Here is a 22,714-nt window from a genome sequence, read left to right on the forward strand (position 1 = left end):
AAGTCACCTTTGATCAATCCTTGATAAATAAAAGTATGAATTTCTTTACACAGAAAAACAAACAAACTAAAATCTACTGACCTCAAACTTTTGAACAGTAGTGTATAATGTCACAAAAGCTTTCTATTTCAGATAAATGCTGTTCCTTTGAACTTTCTATTCATCATAGAATCCTGAATTAAAACTGTTTACAACATTGATAATGACAATAAATGTTTCTTGAGCAGAAAATCAGCATATTAGAATGATTTCTGGAGGAAGTAGTGATGCTAAAAATTCAGTTTTACATACCTATTAAATACCTGAGACTGACAATTCTAGACCAGGTGACCTACTGTAAATCAGACCCCAAATATGCTGATCATCGATCCAAAATCTTTTTATCAGTATTAATTAAACTTTGCATACCCAAAGACACTTTCTCAGACAGTAGAGTTCAGACCAGACAAGAATGAAATCTCTGTACAAAACCATGTTTTTATTTAGTTGTTTTTGGATTTTTTTTTAATGACATACAACACAAGACCTGCAGAGTAAACAAAAGAAAAAAAGAAAAAAAGAAAGAAAAGTCAACAGGAAAAATGAAAACGATGAAATTTGATACGAGCTAAAAAGCAGTTCGAAAATATGCATAATAAAACAAAATAAATAAAAGGCTGGTCTTTTTTTTTATCCCTTGTAGTTATAGGATATAGTTTGAATACAGCTTAATATGATGTACAAAATATCACACAGTGATAAATTGCTATTAAAAAATAAAAACGCATAACAAAAAGTCCGTTTTACCTTGGCTGTGGACTGAAACTTTTTTTCTTTTTTTTTCTCTTAAATTTTCATACAATTTTTAGTTTTTAGGCTTTTACACAATCACAAGCAATTCTTAAGCCTAGCAAAAAAGGTACTACTGTCGTCTTACACCTTATTACTAGTAATCATAGTGATAATATGTCTAGTAAAGAAAAGCATATATGTGAGAAAATGGGAAACTTACATTATGCATCGGCAGCTTGTCAAACATACTTGTTTCTTTTTTTTTTTACACAGATTCGTTCTCTCTCGGTAAGGAATGTGTTTTGTCATCATAATTTCAAGACTCGTATTGCAACGAAGGGTGCGGAAAAAGGTGTACAAAAGAGACAGCAGGACTCGTCTAAACACCCATGCAACCGGCAGTCTTTGGAAGAGGACTTAACGATGCAGCAATACGTAGATGAACCAAACTGTTTGTGTTATTCTACACGTGTAGTGTAGCATAAAGCTAACCGTTAGTGTGCGGTGCGAAGTTTTTAGGAGAAGAGGTAAGCAGCAAAGGATTATGAGATTCCACTGAACGAAAGTCTGTGGTCATGTGACATTCATTGACTGGGCGAACATCCCAAAATGAAACGGTGGTCTCGTCATTATACAAAGGACATAACCTTGTTGTCCATTAATAAAATCACTCCAAGAGGTCTCTATACACTTGCTAACTCGCAAATCCAGACCGCTTTCCTTGCCAAAGACTCCCCACCCCACGATTTTAGATGGACGCGGTCTGGTTAAGGACTGACATGGCTCCATTATGCTAAAGCGCTCTTTATGGCCCATCAGTCTTTCTGTCGCTTCTGACTTGCCTTCTGGCCACACATCTACGACCACGGAAAACCAGTAAAGGATAAAAATAAACCCTGCAAAACGGAAACTGGCTAAAACATGATGTGACCTTTGATCTCCAGAGCTCAAGACCAGGCTCCCTCCAACTAAGGAACCTTTCTTCATCTCACCTTGCATTTTGATTCCTTGCTTAGCCAACAAAAAGCAAGCAGCCCCACTTTTATTTCCATTAAAAGAGCTATTTTACCCTGAAACACCTCCTTTTCTTACCTTGACTAAGGGTACAAGACCCGTCAAGTCGACTTTTTTAATGCGTCTACCTTTAAGCTTCACCACTGGACTTCAACATCTTGGTAAATCAAGCGTATACTGGGGGCACTCGTTTTCACGTCGTCACTTAAAACGCCCGTTCGAACTTCACTTTGTTCTCCACTTTTCAGGAAAAAAAAAAGAACTTGGGTTGAGATCACAGATGTCGAGAAACTCAAGAATCGACAATACAGCTGCACTTAAACAGGGGAACTTGTAGTTTGTTACAAATTTTTTTTTTTTTTTTTGGAGACGATCATCAACCGAAGATCCTCAAGATTGGATATAGAGTTTATCGTCTTAAAAATACCCTGACAAAACCTTAAAAGCCACTTCGGCAAACCGGATGTATTCGGAAATTCCAGACACACTGGCTGCATTTCTGAAATGCCAAAGAACTGTACATGATGACTCAGAGGAATGGCAGGGGTCAACCGAGATTTGATACTTTACGACCCTCGTCGTGAACAGGTCCCTGATTCAGAGATCTTAGCACCAAGGTTGTGAAACAAGAGTGCTATGTACAGCACATCCTGCTTATGTACAGAAATGAGTTACTCATCCAACTGCAGATCTTCCTAAAAAAAAGTCTTCTGACCGATATCGAACACTACAATAAATACACTACTCAACAGTCACCTGACTATTACAGATAATGCCACCTGATTGGATATGAATGGAGACGGTGATTGCGAAAGGCTTGTGCTGACACCGTCACACACGCAGATACACACGTGTTTGGTTTTACTTCAAGGTCTACTCGTCATACGAATGAAATGTGTGGAGGAAGTGATTATGAAAGGCTGAAATACTAAGGCTCTTAGCTGTGAGGCTAAAGGTAAAGCTGTGTTGTACTTCGCAGCTGAACCGAAACCAAAAAAAAAAGCAGTCTTTGGAATGAAATGCATCGATCACCTCACGTTACTAGGCGACAGTTACGCGAGGACATTAATTCACAGATTAGCACTAATGCAATTTACATTGAGAAAATGCGCAGGCTTGAGTAATGTCTTGTTTACCGAGAGCCTTCAAATCCTCAACCTAAACCGAGCATGATATTAAAATCCAGGGTGTGTGTTGTGTTAAGGTGTGTGCTTGCGTGGTCCATCCGTCAACAGATTGGACATTCTTCGCAACACACTGTGCAGATTGTTAGTAGTGTCATCTCAAACTAAAATCAGGACCAGAGCAGCAAACTCATTAGTATTGAAAGCGGTAGAGTTTGTATCACAACATGTGAGGCATAAAAGAATGATGGGTCGTTTGCCTTTTACACAGGCAGTCATGTGTAGAACATTGTTCCCCCTCGTTTGAGTGAGTGTGTGAGCGTGTGTGTGCGGATATTCGGCGTTTCACTCTTTTGGCCCAGTAGTGAGGGTGGCTCCCCTGTAAAGAGATAAAGCAAAAATGTCACATGAACACGTTCCCATGCACACATGACAAGTAACAAGGTGCTGCAAATGATTTTAGCCATTTTGATAACTTGCGACAAACGTAAAAACCATAAAAATTAGGAAATGTACTTTTTTTTTTCTCATCAGACACTGTGGCTAATGGTTTTCCAAAGTTACTAGCCACTCAGCATTTTCACTGGCCACAATTTTAACATTGATACCATGGGGAATATATAATATATACATTTTTCAATTGTAGTCTTTTAATAAGGCATCTGAACTAATAAATGAGTGTTAGTCAAATATAGATTTTTCAATACATACTGAAATATCTGAAACGCTACCAATACTCATTTCCCGCAGAATAGACACACGATACCAGCTGCGCTTTCTCGCTCTCTCATCTCTCCGACACACAAACCCGGCTCACTCACTCGTTTCATTTGCTCCGGATGAATATTGTTAATGTTAAAGGGCTTGAATTTCGGCGTGGGATTGCGTGTATTACGCATCAGTGCGTGCCGAAAAGTGCGCGCACACAAAGCCGCCTCTCAGTACTAAATTGAGTTCTTTTTCACTGCTTATTGCACTTAAACAGTCACAAAATAATGACAAAATGCCAGTCTTGGTGACCGTAAACCATACCCGTAATCCACGTAAACACAATCAGTTATGTTTTAGGTAAATGTAAACAGTTGAGAAAAAGAAACGCATATGTTTAACGGTATAACGGATCCATGCGTCAGGTCTTAAAGTGACAGCAGTCTAACAAACCTGCTGCCAAATTATGAGATAACATAAAAAATATCTATATGGCAGTTTTTCCCCATGGTATTGATGTCAAAATTGTAGCCAGTGAAAATGCTGAGTGGCTAGTAACTTTGGAAAACCACAAGCCACAGTGGCTGGTGAGAAAAAAAGTTAATCAAATAAAATGTTTGAAAATATATCATGATATAGATTTTTGCGTATACTGGCCAAATTGCATACAGAACTTGTAACTCATAATGCTTAAAATGTGCATTTACCAGTGAGAAAATCAAACGAAGATCTTGGCGAGCGCGTCGGCCCCAGCGCTGGCGATGAAGGGCTGCGACGGGTGGAAGGCCACGTCATGAATGGCCTCATCGTGTTTTTTCCTGTGTGCTGTGATCTCCTGCACACACGTGCGATTGTCCAGCATCCACAAGCGCACCGAGCAGTCATGACCTGAGGGAAACAAAAAACACAAGATAAAGATTGCAGAGATGACACTTTGTTGGCACAATTGTTTCACATTTTTCCGTGAGAATGGTCTGTTGACGTGAATGTGTTTGGAGGGCTTCAATTGGCTTGTTGTTTTGTTCTCTGACGTCACACACTGCATGCCCGTGTACTTTTACTTACTGCCGGAGATGAGGTAAGTGCCTTTAGGGTCTGTGGTAAGACAGGTTACAGCATCCAGGTGAGCCACCATGGAATGAATCACTTTCCCTGAAGCCACAACGAGAGGAAGGAGGAAAAAGATTAGGTCATGCTTGATACTCTGATATTCCAAGTTCTGGCTCAACCAATGGGATAAGATTATGTTTCTAATAAAAACTAAAATTACTATGGAAGTCAATGGGGTCCAACTGTTTGGTTACCCATATCCTTCAAAATATCTTCTTTTGTGTTCAGCAGAAGAAAGAAAATTCATACAGGTTCGGTACAACTCGAGGGTGAGTAAATGATGACAGAATTTTCACTATCCCTTAAAGCAAGGTTTCCCAAAATGGGATTCATGAGGGAACTGCAAGGGGTTGATGAAAAGCTAATAATTAATTAAATTATTCAAATATAAAATCAAGTCATTTTAACACACACTTGCATTAAACAACATCAGAGGACCGTGAACATGGAAATGTCTTGTTAAATGATTAAAATCTTAACTTGTTTAATAATATTTTAAAAGGGGTTGGCTAGCAAAAAAATAAAAAAAAGTTTGGGAATCCCTTCTTTAAAGTATTCCTGCAAAAAAAAACAGACATTTATATAAACCTTACTTGATGACTTGATTAACCATCCTGACTCATCCACAAATTTCACATTTTACTTTAAGACCATTTCCTTTGCTGACACGTATCCACAAAAATCAATAAAAATGTCCTAATGTGGCGGAAAATAAAGCCACAGGTAGTCACACCGCTGGGTTCACGTTCCAGCTGTCGTTTCTTCACGGGCTAATCTTTCACACCAAGAATGTTATTCGCTTTTCTTCAACTGCTCTTGCTATATAAACTGGTGATTAAAGGTTGGTGTCTGGCTTCAATTCGATTGAGGTATTTTTATACCGGAGGTTATTTTTTAACTGCTTTGAGAGGTCTATTTTGACTACACCGTAGGAGAGTCAATGGCTTTGCTGATGTATTTACAGTTCCCACAGTGCACAGCTGGAAAATATTATGGGCCTCTACATTGCCACAAGCTCACGACACACACACACCTGTCTTGTTGTCCAGGTAGCGGATGGTACGATTCTCGTGGGCTGTAATGGAAACTGGTTGGGACGGATGGCTGACCACGCGGTTAATCAGCTCGCTGCCTGCAGGGGGCGGTAAAGAAACACAATATTTTATTATTGTACAACAGGCTTTGAGTCAACATGAAATTGCATTCATCACCCATTTTACTTCTGTAACGTGATGCGTGCAACTATGATTTTCAACTATGATGTAGTTCAAGAATTTCATCATCAATTACTTAGAACTAGTGCCTGTTCATTCATACATATATATATATATATATATATATATATATATACACACATACGCACACAATCTATTTTAATGAAAAATAAATAATAATTAATAAATTGCAAACAGTTTAGTAAGAATTACTTACAATAATAATTATACAAGGAATGTATTCATTTACATGACCTTTTCCAAAATGGCAGTCTAGTAAATTATAATATTATAAATTAAAATGTCATATAATAATATTAATATAACAATATACGGTAACACTGACATATTTATATTAACTAACACAGCTTCTAAAGAATTTATTAACCTTAGTTAATATTAATTTCAAGATTTACAAATATATTTTTAAAATCAAAATCTGTTCATATTATTTAATAAACTTGAGCTTACATTAACTAACAATGAATATTTTAAACTGAATATTTATTAACTGAAATTGATGACAAAAAAGAAGAAACATTTAAAAAAAAACAAGTGTATTGTTCACTGTGAAATAATGAGACCTTTTCATACAGTGTTACCCGATACATAATAAATGCATTATAATTTATAATATTTAATAATCATTTACGATAATTATTCTATGTATAATTAATAAAATTGTAAAAGGTTGTAAAAATTGCTATTAAATAAATAAGAATATTACAAACATTAGGGAATTCTATTCATTTGCATGACCTTTTCCAAAACCTGTCCAAAATGGCAGTCTAGTAAAGTATTTCAGTAACCATTTCATTTTATATATTTTTTTTAAAACCTTGCTGGTAAGCACAGATTGTAAAAGTAGTGACATTTTGCTAGATGTCAATTCCTGTATGACGCGGAGCTTACCATCCTTAGTCTGGGTCTCCAGGACCATGATGCTTTGCTCTGTGTTGAGGTCATAAAGCAGAGTCTCGCCCCCATCGAAAGACACAACAACCTGGGACGGGTCGGTGTTTACAAAGGCAACCGAGGTGGGAGTGCCGTGTTCTGAAAGACAGAGAGGGAATGAGTGAGAGGGAAATACAGAAAAGAAAATCCAAACACCCAAGGTCTCCTCCTCACCTTTCTCCTTGTTGAAAACAGACACACACGGTGAGGAATTATGGGGGTCCCAAATCCGCACAGTCCCATCTGCTGAGCAGGAGGCCAAACGCTTCAGGCTGGAGGAGTAAGCCAAACCCCACACTGCGTCCTCATGCCCCGACAACACACTGCTCTCCACGCCTGGATCTGAACCCATTTACACACCACAATTCAGTCTAGCTCCGTCCAATGTGTCGGCAAATGAATATGTAGTCAGTGCCCTCTAGTGGACTCTTATAAAAACGCAACAGTTTTTGAGTGACACTGTGGAACTCGCAAGTGCAGTATTAGTATTAGACTTGCCATAGTTGTCGTAAGGATCCACATTAAGGTCTGGAATCTTCCAGCCTCGCACGGTGCCGTCCAGACCGGCGCTGTAGCATGATTCTCCCTCCTCACCCATAGCCAGAGAAAGAACAGCACCACTAAAATCACACACACGAAACATATTAAAAAGTTCTGTGGCTGTACCACAATAACGTGATCAGATTGTTAAACCATGGTACTCTGATATATAGAGTGGTGCTGATTGATTTACATTGTTATCTAACGTACTTCAAAGACCACTAGGTTTTATAACAGATCTTTATACTCATAGTTTAGCCTTCAAAGGTTAGTTCACCCAGAAATGAAAATTCTGTCATCATTTACTCACACTTATGTTGTTCCAAAGTAAGACTTTCGTTAATCTTCGAAACACAAATTAAGGTATTTTAATGAAATCTGAGAGCTTTCTCTCCCTCCATTGACAGCTACGCAACTACCACTTTGACGCTTCAAAAAGTTCATAAAGAGATTGTAAAACTAATCCCTAGTTTAGTCTAAATATTCTGAATAGACACAATCACTTTATATGATGAAAAGATTGAATGTAGGCTTTTATTCACATAAACATTCATCAATGCACACATCAGTTGTGGTAAACGGAAGCTCAAGCATGTTCGCTTGACGTGCGAGAACCAATGAGGTTCATTCTCGTGTTACGCAGCACGTTTGAGCTTCAGCAAGAACCAATGAGATTTGATCTTGCGCATTAAGCAAGTACGGTTGAGCTTGTTTATGTCCGCTGATCAATGTTTAAATGTGAACAAAAGCCCAAATTCAATCTGTTTACCATATAAAGCGATTGAGACTCTTCAGAAAATGATTAGTTTTACGTACATATGGATTATTTTTACAATCTCTCTTTATACTTTTTTGAAGCATCTAAGTGGTAGTTGGGTAACTGTCAATGGAGGGACAGAAATCTCTCAGATTTCATTTAAAAGATCTTCATTTGTGTTCTGAAGATGAATGAAAGTCTTACGGGTTTGGAAAGACGTAAGGGCGAGTAATTAATGACAGAATTGTCATTTTTGGGTAACCTAACCTTTTAAGCACTTGGCAGACAGAGTATGTTAGTCACAGGTCAAGCTATTTCATTTTTAGGTGGACTTTCTCCAGATTAGTCTAATTATAAACCTGTCTCACTCACCTGTGTGCTCTGAATGTATAAATGGGCTCAACGTCCAGCGCTGCATTTCTGTGAAAGCAAAAAGAATGAAAGGCTTCCATATTAGCACACAGCGACAGCGCTAAAAGCAGCATTTATGGATCAACATTTCTAAATATACTTCTAGAGACACCTTCACTAACACAATTATAGTGACATAACTTAACATAAGAGGGCAGTGAAATAAGGATCTTTTGTGTGGTGTGTCTTGTTTTGATGCAGGGTTAGGATGTGGCTCTTACTTTTTGGAGTGCATTGCCTTGTTGAGGTTCCACAGCTTGAGTGTCCCATCCTCAGAGGCGGACAGCAGCACGGCCTGGCTGGGGTGAAAGGTCAACGCTCGGATGGCGTCGAAGTGGCTTCGTAGTGTGAAGCGAGGGTTCCATGTTTTTTTGAACTCTTCTCGACTTTCCTGCAACTAAAATGAGACTAAATGAAGAGTAATTCATACACACAACAGAAAACTAACATACTGCCAATTTTACAGTAAATACCGTATTTAAAAAAGACAACACTAATCATTTCAAAGGGCACTAGTACTTACGGAAATAATACTTTAAAATAATATACTTAAGTGAGAAATGAATCTGAGGTTTTCTGACACTTAATTGTAATCAAAAGAAAACATGCAATTAGAGTGCTTTTTTGACCCACTTAAGTACATCTTTAACATGCAGCACACACTTTAATGCTTAAAAACACACTTGTGTGGGGAGGAGACATTACTTATAACACTAACATCAATGGTGAGGTCATTGTCGTTGGCAACAGTAAGGTCCGCCAGCTCTCCGAGGTTCATATCTCCTCCTCCAACCGCATCCAGAATGAAGACATCAGATGAGAAGCCAAGAGCGCCCCCTTGAGCACAGGCACACACACAACAATTAACATGCTGACATTGGAATATAAAAAATATAGTTGTTTATAGCAGCAGTTGAAATTTAAGCAACACTGAATATGGCTGTGATGAAAATGCATTTTTAATTTGCCAATTAGAACTATGCCAGTATTATAATGTTGTCTCTAGACACTAAAACATATTTTTATTTGAAAAAATGGTGACAGAAAGTCCAAATCATTAACACAAGCATTTCTGTTTTAATTCTTTTGAACTGTCCATTTCAATGACTAGATTGAAAAACGTTTGTGCGATATGCATAACTAAGGTCTCACTAGTAAATAAATATTAATAATTACTGTTATTCAATTAAAATGAGTAAATCAAATAATATAATATAATGTGGAAAAATGCCTCAATTTTTAACCTTTTTTTTCCTTCATGCATTTAATATTTTTCTTTTTTTGGCAACACTGATTGTCTGTTTGAAGAATGATTATGCAGATTAAATAAATACAAAAATAAATAATACTTAATGATAATAAATATTTAAATAAAAGAATTCAAAAATCAATAGAGCGATATGCATTCCACTATGCATTTGACATTTTAAAGAAAGACTATTTACTTATAAGATATTTACTGATTAAGTAAAAATGATTCAATAATGTCACTGAGATATAATATAATATAATAAATTTATTTAAATTAATTAAATATTTTTAATATTGGAAACAATGAATGTTTGGTTGAGTAATGAATTACTCAATCCATCAATTTATTTATTCATTCATTTTAATTTTCATTAAAGGGATACTTCACCTCTGGAAAGATGAATGTGTATTTAAAATGAGTCATTTATGTAGAAGAAATGTGAAATTATTTTTGAATTTGGAGCTTTTTAGACTGAGAAAAGCCAGAAAATGTATTTTTGGCTTATGTGGATGAAAGACAACAACTCCCAGAATGCACTTGCTTCGCTGCCCTAAAAGGCCACGCCTACCGGTAACGGAGCGCAGTAGTTAAACAACAAGTCTAGGCTACTAGTGAGTCTCCGTGATGAGTCTGCCTGGGATTTCGAGATCGCCCAAAATGTCCGGGATTCGGCTTTTGCGTTCTACAGTCGCCATTCATGTTTACTGTGGCGAGCAGGACGAGACTGAGGGAGACCGGCGCGAGGCCGGTGGCGTGATTACTGATGAATGAGCGACACCTGTGAGACGCACCAGTCTCGTATCTCTCACGGAGGAGTGGAAATTTTCTTAGCAATGTTAAAACGCACATCAACCGATCACTTGTTTAGCGTTCATCTAAACACTACATTCAGATTCACCAATCGGAATGAATTCAGTTAGACTGAAACAAAAGGTGTGCATGTAAACAATGAATGGCGACTGCAGAAAGCAAAAGCTGAATCCCGGACATTTTGTACGATCTCGACGGCCGGACATGTCCGTGAAAAAGAAGATGAATGGTAACCCCTACTACTCAGCTTTCTCCACAGAACAAGAGCCTGCTAGCTTAGCTTCCAAAAAAAGATGGCTGACACTATGTGTACATTGTGTGAGTGAGATCCCACCCTCTATGGGCGGATTGAGAACATGCGGAACAGCTCCTTCTACTGGCTGTAGTCTTTAGCCTCTGACCAAAAAATCCTCCGACAATTTTTGCGTCATCGGAGGATTTTTTCCAGACAAAAAATACATAAATCTCTCGTCTCAGGGGGATATGAGGGCGGAAAGCACGGTAATTTGAAAATACTACAGGTTTTCTACTAATACAAAGCTTAATGCTAAATCCTGAAGTATCCCTTTAATTACTCTTTTAATCAGAGCAAATAGATGAAAAAATTCAGCTTTTTTGTATTTCCAAAGGTGATCGGTTTGTGATTCAGAGAGCCGGCTGGCTGTTCTTACCCTCACTGGAGCGTGCCTGGCCCGGGATAGAAGGAGGTGGAGTGGGTTTGGGAGGAAAATCTGACATAATGCCTTGCAATTTGTTCCGGCGGTTCTCTGAACCTGGGCAGAGGAAGTAAGAGAAGTAAACAAACCAGACGACAGCAGAAAAACAAAATCAACCATTCATCCTGTGGTATGATGACATGTTTGGAAGAAGTGAAGGGAAACAAAGAAACGTGCAGTGAAGTGAAACGTGAAGACAAAATGGTGGCCCCGTCAACAGATTTTATCAACAGGAAGTTACAAACAAAAGCAAATTAAAAGAAAACAATGAGCGGTCACAGCATGACGATAAAGGGTAACCCGAACATCCACTATCAAAAATACAATGCAGGAATGAGGAGTTGTCTAGAAGTACATGTCCCAATTTCCCCAAAAATGAACATATGAGAACTCTATACCTAATTCACGACCGTCTCCAGATATGCGAGCTTCTCCCGCACCTTCCCCTTCCTCTCCTGAGGCCAAGAAATCAAACTCGCCCAGGGCGTCCTCAGAATCATCTTCATCATCCTCGTCCTCAGGGTCAAGATCTGTGGTCATGGGTTCTCCGCCCATCTACAGGCGTACAGACCAAAAGCTATTAGCAACAAAACAGGATATGTGCGTGTGAGCCTTATCTTCATGTAAACACTCTGACCTTGCTCCTGGACTTCTTGTTTTTGCGTCCATCAATGCAGTCTGTAGTCATGCCCTGGAAGTCTTCTTCTTCATCACTGTCATCCTCATCGTCGTCCTCACAGCCACGAAGGAAAGGAATTTTATCCAGGACAGAGCTGTCCATCCGTTCTTTCGAACTCTCTTTCCCAGCACGCCTGTAAGAGAGAGATTTCTGCACTATTACCACAACAAACACGATTGCAGAAACTAGTTTCAAAACTGGCTTCCCAAACACCATACCATATTAGAACACCCCTCTCAAGTGTCTTGTGGCTTATTAAAAAAACACTTACTAACACTTTTTGCATAAATAAATAGATTTTCTTCTACCTATCAAATGTATTTGAGTTTAAAGGGGTCATGACATAAGACATGAAATTTGCAAAATCCTGTCGACAACAGGACAAATGGAAGAGTGAAAGAGTTTAAACAGCTCGTTTATGTCTCTGTTCACCTTCAGAAGGATACTAGCGTTGGAAACTAGTGAATGGTTTATTTTAATGGCATCCCGGGTCGCGTTGAAGGATTAAAAGTTTGTCCGGAGCATTTGGTTTTGAAAACGAGGAACAGTGTAATGGACAGAAGCAAAGAAACTTTTGTTTAAAGATGAAGCAGCCAACTGATCTTACAGCAGCTGCATCACAAACTGTAAGTAAATGATTTCATAATGCTTTGTAAATGGATGATGTTTTCAAAACACTTGTAATAGCTAGTGGGCGTTAATACGGTTTCCTATGCAATGACGTTAGATCGCAGAATGTGTGATTTCAGAGAGCACCATGTAACAAGACAAAGTATTTTAACATCAGAAAAAATTATCCTAAGAGTCTCCTAAAAGTTTTCCAAGAGATTCCTCAATTCTTAAGGACTACTTCACCTGTACACAAACACTTACTGGACCTTATTTTTACACTGACTTAAAAATGAGATGTGAAAATGCATGCCGTTCTAACCGTTTGATCTGCTCTTCTATCTGGCGCACTAGTAGTGATTCTCCTCCTCCGTGAGGTTCTGGTTCTGCAGGCGGTTCATTGGGAGGAGGCCCGTTCGCCTCTGGACTATTGCGACCCAACAGAGAACGAACCCGTTTGGAGCGCATGTCCAAGATGGTGTCGGAATATCCCACCTCCTCCAGGTACCTGCTCATTAACACACAAAAACACCACAAGCACAGCGTCAGCACAACATTTTGACAAATACATTTGAGAATTAATGCAAACAAAACAAACTGACTTGCGCAATAACTGCCGGCCCTCCTTCCAAGGCATCTGATTGGTTGGCTCAGAGTCGGAATCTGCAGGCCCATTGGGTACTGTGAGAAACAGAATGATGTCACTAAACACAAAGAAAACATAACCAACAGCGTACAGTATTTATTCTAATGATTCTGGGTATGAATAATGTGTTTTGGAAAATATGAATTAGACCATGTTTCATAGCATGTGTGTGTGTTTGATAGGTTTGTTTCTAGGTTGTTACTTGGTTCAGCTTCGGTCTCTGGCTTCTTCTCTCCAGGGCTCTGATCAGTGCCACTTTTCAGCTTCTGATGTTTGGACCTGGGATCAAAATAATGAGAATATAAATGATCAACATCATACAAACTCATGGAAACATCTTCAGATCTCGCAATAAGATTGGTGTAGCGTCTTCTCTCAAACAATTAAACATAACAAAAAACAACAACAAAAAAACAAACACAATAGAATGTTAAAAAAAAAACAGAAAACAAAACATAAAAATAATTAAACAAAAAAAACGGGAAAAAAAACGGAACAAAACAAAAACAGATTGAAAATACAAAACAAAAACAATAGAACATAAAACAAAGAGAACAAAAAACAATAAAACAAAACAAAAATTGGAACAAAACAGAACCAAAAACATAACAACTAAACAAAAACACAATAAAACAAAACAAAAACTGAACTAAACAAAAACAGAATGAAAAAAAATACAAAACAAAAACAGAACAAAACAATAAAAACATAACAAAAAGACAAAAAAATAACAAACTGAACAGAACAAAAAAAGAATACATAAACAAAAAACATCACAAAACAAAAAAACATAAGAACAAAAAACATGAAAACAAAAAAACTGAACAAAACACAACAGCATTAAAAAACAAACAAAACAAAAAAACATGAGCCAAAAAACACAACAAAAAAAACCACAATAGAACATAACACAAAGGAAGAGTGGTTTCACATTATACCGGGCACTGAAGAAGCTCGTCTGTGTGTGTGTGTGTGTGTGTGTGTGTGTGTGTGTGTGTGTGTGGGCTCACCTCTCCTGTTTCAGAGCGTATTCCAGCATCTTGATTCGCCTCACCAGATCCTGCTTCATGTTCTCCTGACCTTTCCTCTCACCCTGCAGAAAAGCCACCTGAGCCTGAGACAGCATAGGAAGACAGACAGACAGACAGACAGAGAAAGAGAAAGACAAAGATATAAATATGGTGGTGCAGATTCAAACCAGATACATCAGAGAGAAAATGAAAGGTTATATGCTGAAGCACCGTGTGTTTGTATGACATTCTGAGGGCAACGGTTAACTAAAGGCCTGCAATTCCACAAGCTTTATTTTAGATGGCTGCTGACCGAACACCGACCAGAGTCATGAAAGACAAATATGTTGACGGAAAAGAGACTATAAAGGGGGAGAACCCAAAAACCATTCATTTCCCAGTCAGCTGTGGTTTAGAAGAGAGAGAACGAGGCCTCAATCGCCCCCTAGAGTCCACCGTAAAACCCACATCAATTAGAGATGCCAAGTTACCAACAAAGTCAGCTGTGTTCAGGCCAGAGAATTTAGGCTTTTTTAAACGGAGCATCCTTTAACCAGTTTTGCATGCGTCTCTATTACAAATGACAAAACGTGCTAGTTACAGCTCAGTGAATCTATGCTTTCAGGTAAATAAATACATGTCTAATAGTGATTTGTGTTGGTCAGCAGCGCACAGGTTTGCACAGTCATATTCTTGTGTTCACAGAAATCAGTCACACACACCCACACCATCAGTGCACCTCAAACAACAGAACTGTTTAGGCGTTGGACTCTACCACATACTAAATTAATTAATAATAATACCTTTAAAGGGTTAGTTCGCCCAAAAATGAAAAATCTGTCATTAATTACTCACTCTTAAGTTCTTCCAAACTTCATTGACAGCTACGCAACTACCACTTTCAAGCCCCAGAAAGATAGTATCATTAAACTAATCCATGTGACTCCAGTGGTTTAACCTCAATTTTATGAAGCGAGTGCTTTGTTTAAAAAAATTAAAATAAAAACTTTTACAAAATTTTAATCTCCAATGAGCATTGTCTTTATTACCTTTCTGGGGCTTGAAGTGGTTGTTTCTCAGCTGTAAATATGGAGGGAGAGAAAGCTCTTAGATTTAATTAATAAGATCTTCATTTGTGTTCTGAATGAACTGAAGTCTTATGTGTTTGGAACAACATGAGGCTGAGTAATTAATGACACAATTTTCATGTTTATTTATGACTTAATAATTATAAATAAAATATAAATAACTATATCATTGTTAAAATCATACTGATAATGTACAACATATTATACATTTGAGTATCTGATGATTAAAAATATTACACATTATATACAGTATATTATATATTATAAGTCAAGTCACCTTTATTTATATAGCGCTTTTTACAATACATATTGTTTCAAAGCAGCTTTACAGAGATAACAGGAAAATAATACAACTAAGTTTGCTTCTAGAAGAAAATTGCATCATCTTTCACAGATCAAGGCAGATCAATAATATTGTTGAATATTAAATGTCCCCAAAAGCCAAGGCGACAGTGGCAAGGAACCAAAACTCCATCAGGAGACAGAATGGAGAAAAAAAAACCTTGGGAGAACCCAGGCTGAGTCGGGGGCCAGTTCTCCTCTGGCCAACGAGCGAACAGTGTATGATTATGATTCAGGACGGATTACAGGTCAGAAGTGAGATTGGATCAGAACATACAGAAGATTTATCCAGTTCCATCTGGTTGGAAGTCGGAGTAACTATTTATTATATTATAAATACCACTACTAAAATTATTAAAATAATAAAAAATACTTTATATTATTTAACTATATATATATATATATATATATATATATATATATATATATATATATATATACATACACAGCTATTACTATTGTTGTTTCTAATGTAAAAAAATAAATAAAAAATCTGTTGATTTAAACAAAAATATTATTAATAACCATTTAATGAATCATAATACCCATTACCCATAATAAAACAACAACATATTAAACTACTACAACATTAATACATTAATAAAACCAATATAAATAGCAATTATTATTGTTGTTTTAATTATATTTTTATAGTAAAGAATTATAAATAAATCTGAATGTTGATTTAAATAAAAATATTTATTTTATTATATAATGAATACCACCATTATATTTATAATTCTTATTTATTTATAACAACATTTAATTTATAAAAGTATCTTTTCACATTGCGAGAAATCTGTTTAGCAAGCAAGCGTATCTTGACTTGTGTTTAAGCTCAATATGAGAAACTACAAAATGCTTTACTCCTAAAATCGTGAATTTTTGCCCAAAACAGGGACAATTCCAGCCTGATCTCTATTAAGAGCTTTTTTTAATATCTTTATGTAGGCCGTGTCAAGCCATATATAACATTTGTTCAAAATCACTCTGTCTCCAAGGCTGACTTGCAGGAAAAGTGAAGCATGACAAGTTGGCACAGGTCTTCATGGAGACCGACTCGCTGCAGTTGCCATGGTGTGGGTGAGCGTGAGGAAACCTGTTATGGCAGGTCTTTGGAGCACTTTGACATTTTCACAAAGGCAAGTAATTGCCCATGTTTTCGGCCTTTGAAACTGGGATACTTGTCACACAATGGCTGTGCATCTGACATAATTGTCAATCAAGGAAATAGACTGCTTTGGGAATTACACATCGCAATCTACCAATCAAAACATAATTAGTCTCATCACTAGCAGAAAAGGAAATATCATACATGTGATCGCTTGGAAAAGTCAGAGACACTTCCAGCTACCAAGCACAGTTCTGTGGTGTTGTGCTGCAAAAAAAAAAAACCCACAATGTTTTTGGTCACTGAAGATTTAGGAAGGGGCCGGTACTACCACACAGACACATTTATGTGGCGGACCACCCCTCTTGTGACTTCCTGTGGGTGGGAACAGGTCAAGGGCACATACACACTCTCTCTCCACATTAGTATCCCTTTGAGACACACTCCAACAAATAGAGCAGCAGACTTTTTCTGGGGCGAGTCTTTTTAAGAGTATATGAACCCATTTGAACTCTTTTATTAAGTGTTTTTTTACCACTTCTGTGGGCGAACCTTTGGCCTTCAGTTAATATTATATTGACATTAAGGGAGTTGACAGAGGTGAATATACCTGCTGTAAAGAATCACATCACAAACATTGTGCTGACTGTATGTGATTGTGACAACCATATTGCTTGACAAATATTTATCGAAGTATTACCGGTAGGCTAATTATAAAATGGGTAGTTCTAGTACTGGATGCCGATTGGTTAATACAGCACTGCAGCCATGCTATAGAGCTGCATGACAATGGAAGAAAAAAATAACTGAAACTGCATTTGTTTTGTTTGTTTTCCTGCTACATGGATAAAATGTGAGCTGCCATTTGCCATTATTAAAGGGGTTAATATCATTTTGTGTTGGCTACAGTGAAAAAAACAAAGAAGAATAGAGGACAAAATCCAAAAGTGAATCATAAAAGTAAGACTGTTAGGGTTGGACAATAAACAATATCGTATTGAGAACATTTACATTGATGATTGTCGAACCCTAAGAAGGATTGTGTCCAAACAACACCGAACAACTGCAGCAAAGTGACAGCAAACCTCAGCATTCATCCTGAAGACCACATTTCCACACCAATGAAAGAGACCCACTTTCAGACACCACTGCTAAAATGTGAGGCAATGAGAAAGATGGTGTTATGATCATAAAAGCTGGACAGTTGGAGCACCGAGATGAACTTCATCATCTTCCCTGGTCAGCTTAATTTCTGTAGTGTATTCATTTTAGGAGAGAAGAGTGTGAAGCAGATTCCCTCCTTCAACATCTCTGGAGCAACTAGATGTTCTAATCGACGACATTCAAATGGAGACTATTCAAATGTTGTACTATCAATCTGTTCTATTTTAATAAGGTTGGAAGCTGTATTAAAAGGCAATTTTTGGCAAAACACCTTAAAGGGATAGTTCACTTTGAAATTAATTTTTGATATGTTTTAGCTTACCTCAAGGGCATCCAAGATGTAGGTGTCTTTGTTTCCGCAGTAGTTTCAATTTTGATATTTTTAGGTCAAACCGTTCTTGTCTGTCAGTCATATAATGCAGGTCTATGGTCACCACCTCAAAGAGCATGCACAGAGAAGTCCAAATTAAACATGATTTAATGACTCGTAAATGTTAGTACACATTGATGGCCTAAGACACGAAACGAGCGGGTTGTGTGAGAAAACGAACGGTATTTATATAGTTTTTACCTCTTGTAACGCACAGCCACGTCCAAGTGATCTGACGGCGCGGGCGCTTCGGTCTGTGCGTTAAAGAGGTAAAAACGATATAAATACTGTTCGTTTTCTCACACAAACCGCTCGTTTCGTGTCTTAGGCCATCAATGTGTACTTACATTTACGAGTCATTAAATCATGTTTAATTTGGACTTCTCTGTGCATGCTCTTTGAGGTGGTGACCATAGACCTGCATTATATGACTGACAGACAAGAACGGTTTGACCTACAAATATCAAAATTGAAACTACTGCGGAAACAAAGACACCTACATCTTGGATGCCCTTGAGGTAAGCTAAAACACATCAAAAATTAATTTCAAAGTGAACTATCCCTTTAATAAAGAAATATGGCCTTTTTTCCCCAGGTGTTCACATTATTTTGTATACATTTGATATTGTTGCAGCACCCCTCTTCCCAGTCTGTCAGTAATGCTGTTTATTTCCGGTCTCTGAAGCCCCTACTTCCTTCCAATGTGCTCTGATTGGTTGACTAGACCAGTGTGTTGTGATTGGCCAACTACTTCGAAGACGTTTCAGAAATGTCATACCACTTACCACAACTATGAGTTTCAAAACACAATAACTCAACTAGGCCTCATCCCCTTTATTTTGTGTATATGCCTTGGGCGGGAATTATTTAAATGAGGAACATTGTGTGACGTGTTCGTTCCTGGAAGAAAACTCAAGACTACAATGGAAGCGTTTCAGGGAGTTCAGAAACAGTACGCACTGATATAGAGAAGAGATTACATCCTTTTTGAGTGACTTTGTGCTTTCTAACTCTGCAAACCTTTTTCATGCCCAAACAGCAACATTACACAAAAGAAATGTAAAAAAGCATAATAGGTCCTCTTTAATATTACTTAGGTTTAATTAATTTATTTTGTATTAGTTTTTATTTAATTCCAGTAAGTGATTTCTAATTTTTCTAACATTTCTAATTTTCATTTCGTTTAAAACTTTTTATCTAATATTTATATTTTGCAGTTTTAGTTAACAATGATAACCCTGGCTGCTACAGAGGACGCCATACCTGAACGATCATGTCCTGCCTGTCACAAAGGAAACACATTAGAACAGGTGTCCCACATAAAAACATCAGGGAACATGATGTCCCACCGCAGGGCAAACCAGCTACTGTCACACTACAACTGTCCCTTACTACACTTTTTATAGGCCAAGTCAAAAACAATGTGTGTGGGACATGGAAAACCTAGCAGTTGGTCCCTGAAGCCTGTGCACATTTCCATGGGCATGTCCAGAAGAGGCCTGGCAGAAGAACACACACAAGTCTTCCATGAGAGCCACAGGGCCTGTCCTATTATAGCACACACTGGCAACTCCTTATGTAATCTACTACAGGCACTGTTTGAATGGGGTCACTTAATCGCTAAGCTTTTTCTCAGGCCAAGATCTGCTGCAAACTAGGCCAGGGGAGTCCGACTCAAAAAAAAAAGACTGTTTAAGCAAATTTTATTGGAAGCTAATCCCTAATCCTAGGTTGAATCCTACGTTTTTTTCCCCCCTCCTCTCTAATATGGTCTTGATGTGAGTACAAGCTATTCTAATAGATTTTATGTTTCCAGTTCCATATAAAATAACTAGAGCCATACATCTTTCACATATTGTAATGTAATACATGTAAGTAACAGCATTAAATTACAAAATTGCATTAAATTACAAAATTGCTTTGACATCTTCTGTGCTAGACACACAGATCGGCTCTCTTGGGACTGAAAAAAGCACTTGCTTTAATTCTCCAGCCGGGCTGCATTACGTCATGTCTTGGACAGAAGCTACACAATTTACAAAAGAGGTAGCAGTCAATAGGTCATGTGACATCAATGTCAATTAATAGAACATTTATTTGGAATTTAAATTTCAAATAAATGTCAGCCAGGAGCTCCAGAACTGCCTTTATTCTATTACCTTGCACTTAATGCCACGGATGAGAAAGATGTAAGACAATAAAAATAAAAATCATGTTAATAGTGCAGGATATTAAGTGTATTGTATTGTACAGCATATAGCCTATTTTATCGAGAATAAAACATGTGCATCAGTCTGCTATTTTATTCCAACCGTTAATTATGCTCGGAGGCTTCCATAAATATTTAGTTAGTACGAAGAGTTACGCTTCAACTAAGTTTTTGCAATGCAAAAATATTTAGTACAGTGCATAAGTTGAAACTTAGAACCATTTTAAGTCAAAACTATGGAAAGTTGTAGCTGGTGCAACTGGCTCCAGTTCTTTTAGTGAATCGAACTAATATCGCGCTCAGTATATATTCCCATTTCTATAAAGCTTTTTCCAGCATGGAATAAAAAAGGTAATTGGGACTTTTTTATTTTACAATCTTGACTTATTCCTTGAAAGTTATATGGGGAAAAGTCAGAATTGCAAGTTGTTGTGTGAAATAAAGCCAGAATTGTGAAATATAGGCTAAATTAGGAATTCTGAGTAAAAAAAAAGTCTGAATTAGGAGATATAGGCTAAATTCGCAGTTGCAGGAAAAAAAATCTAAATTGCTATAGCAATATAAATAATAGTTATAAACTTAAGATTGTGAGAAAGTCAGAATTATGAGATATAAACTCGGAATTCTGAGGCCAAAAGTCTAAATAATGAGATATACACTTGCATTGGTAGTTAGTTATAAACTCGGATTGTGAGAAAATGTCAGAATTGTGAGATATAAACTCACAATTACGAGAGAAAGGGTCACTCACTGAACTGCAATGTATTCCATAGTCATGTTCGACTATGAAATGGACCAAGTAACCAACTAATTATGTTACTGCTTTTTTTTAGGAAATCCAACTAATTGCACGACCAGTCTAGTCCAATTCCCGCACGAATGACTCAGTTTAGCCTTTTTTACTGAATCAAAAGCATACATTCAAGCAAAGCATACCGCATTCGTTCGAGTATCGGATGACTCTTTTGTGCCGGTTCTTTTTAAAGAATCAAAACACATACCAACGAGTTGGTTTCAGTTCTTGAAATCTTTTAACTCACTTGGTCAAAAACTGTTACTGTGTTATATCATAACGTAAGATTTAAATCAGCATAGTAACTTAATTGGTTGGTCATATGACAAAGTGTACTAGATATGCACAAACGTTCATTTCTTTGTGCTATTTTTTTATGATATTACATTACACAGTATTATATTGCATAGTTTTATATTGAATAATACGACCAATCTCATTATTGGACAACAGACTGTGGCAGCTGTATACATTAAGAATACTTCTTTCCTCATTTCTCAAAAAGTAACTTTACTACAACAGCACTACGGAACTAGAATCGTTTAGATGAATCGGAACCAGAATCGACTCTCCTTTCCTTAGGTGGGTATGGCTATTCAACAAAAGGACAACATTTCACAGTTAAATCTGCTAACGTTACTGTTTCAATGAATAACATCAGAGGAATACTTAAATCCCAAAACTACGCCTGATCAACAATAAACAGGCGATCGTGACTTCTCCTGCGTCTTATCTGTAAGGTGAAATGTGCTCTTCCTCTAGGAATATCCGTCTGCAAGAGACCAAAACAAGCGATTAAAGAAACGCTGTTTTACCCTCAGCTCGTCTCGTTCGGCCTCCCAGCGATATTTCTCGGCTTGAAAGCGGCCCCATTCGAACTGGATGAAATGTAAGATCCCGGGCAACGAGAGGCCCGCTTCCCCGTCCTGCGGATCTCGCGGCTGGGACGATCCAGCCATCGGCCCGGACACGGCGGCGGCTGCTGCGGTGGGAGCCGGACCGAGCACAGCCTTCGGCCCGTTCGGATTGCGCCCCGCTCCGCTTCCTGCGGGGCTCTGGTTCGTTCCTCCAGCCACCCCGCCGGATCTTTCCGCCTCCATCAGAGCGTTCGAGCTGTCGCCGGAGCCAGGAGGTGGAAATACAGACGAATATGCCACCCCGTTGTTTGAAGTCTCCACCGAAGCCCTCTCCCGTTTTCCTGCCCGATACAGATAGACGAGCGAGTACTCATACACACGGGAAAATGCCAAATAGTGATCCACTCCAACCACTGAATGGCTGCAAACGCTCCTCCCCATAGGTCATTAAACAG

The 22,714-nt window shown here is 37.8% G+C and overlaps 1 protein-coding gene across 1 annotated transcript; it reads right to left on the reverse strand.

Moving 5' to 3' along the window:
• Positions 1 to 2,036: 2,036 nt before the first annotated feature.
• On the reverse strand, positions 2,037 to 22,706 carry strn4 (striatin, calmodulin binding protein 4). The gene is made up of 18 exons (XM_056262472.1): positions 22,218 to 22,706; positions 14,326 to 14,429; positions 13,518 to 13,594; positions 13,272 to 13,350; positions 12,992 to 13,177; positions 12,019 to 12,193; positions 11,780 to 11,936; positions 11,337 to 11,438; positions 9,322 to 9,440; positions 8,825 to 9,000; positions 8,565 to 8,612; positions 7,394 to 7,515; positions 7,070 to 7,237; positions 6,854 to 6,994; positions 5,761 to 5,859; positions 4,683 to 4,769; positions 4,325 to 4,505; positions 2,037 to 3,288 (listed from the first exon to the last, which is right to left on the reverse strand). The coding sequence occupies exons 1-17, from the start codon at positions 22,698 to 22,700 to the stop codon at positions 4,336 to 4,338; spliced, it is 2,493 nt and encodes an 830-aa protein (XP_056118447.1). The 5' UTR covers positions 22,701 to 22,706; the 3' UTR covers positions 2,037 to 3,288; positions 4,325 to 4,335.
• Positions 22,707 to 22,714: the final 8 nt, after the last annotated feature.

This window comes from Rhinichthys klamathensis, unplaced genomic scaffold (assembly GCF_029890125.1).
Source record: "Rhinichthys klamathensis goyatoka isolate OS25496 unplaced genomic scaffold, OSU_Roscu_1.1 h1tg000192l_1, whole genome shotgun sequence".
Lineage (NCBI taxonomy): Eukaryota > Metazoa > Chordata > Actinopteri > Cypriniformes > Leuciscidae > Rhinichthys > Rhinichthys klamathensis.

Coding starts and splice junctions, on each gene's coding strand:
- strn4 (XM_056262472.1), bottom strand. CDS start 22,700: ATGGGGAGGAGCGTTTGCAGCCATTCAGTGGTTGGAGTGGATCACTAT. Junction 9,441..11,336: donor CCAGGCACGCTCCAGTGAGG/GTAAGAACAGCC, acceptor CCTGTGCTCAAG/GGGGCGCTCTTGGCTTCTCA. Junction 8,613..8,824: donor AAGGCAATGCACTCCAAAAA/GTAAGAGCCACA, acceptor TTGCTTTCACAG/AAATGCAGCGCTGGACGTTG.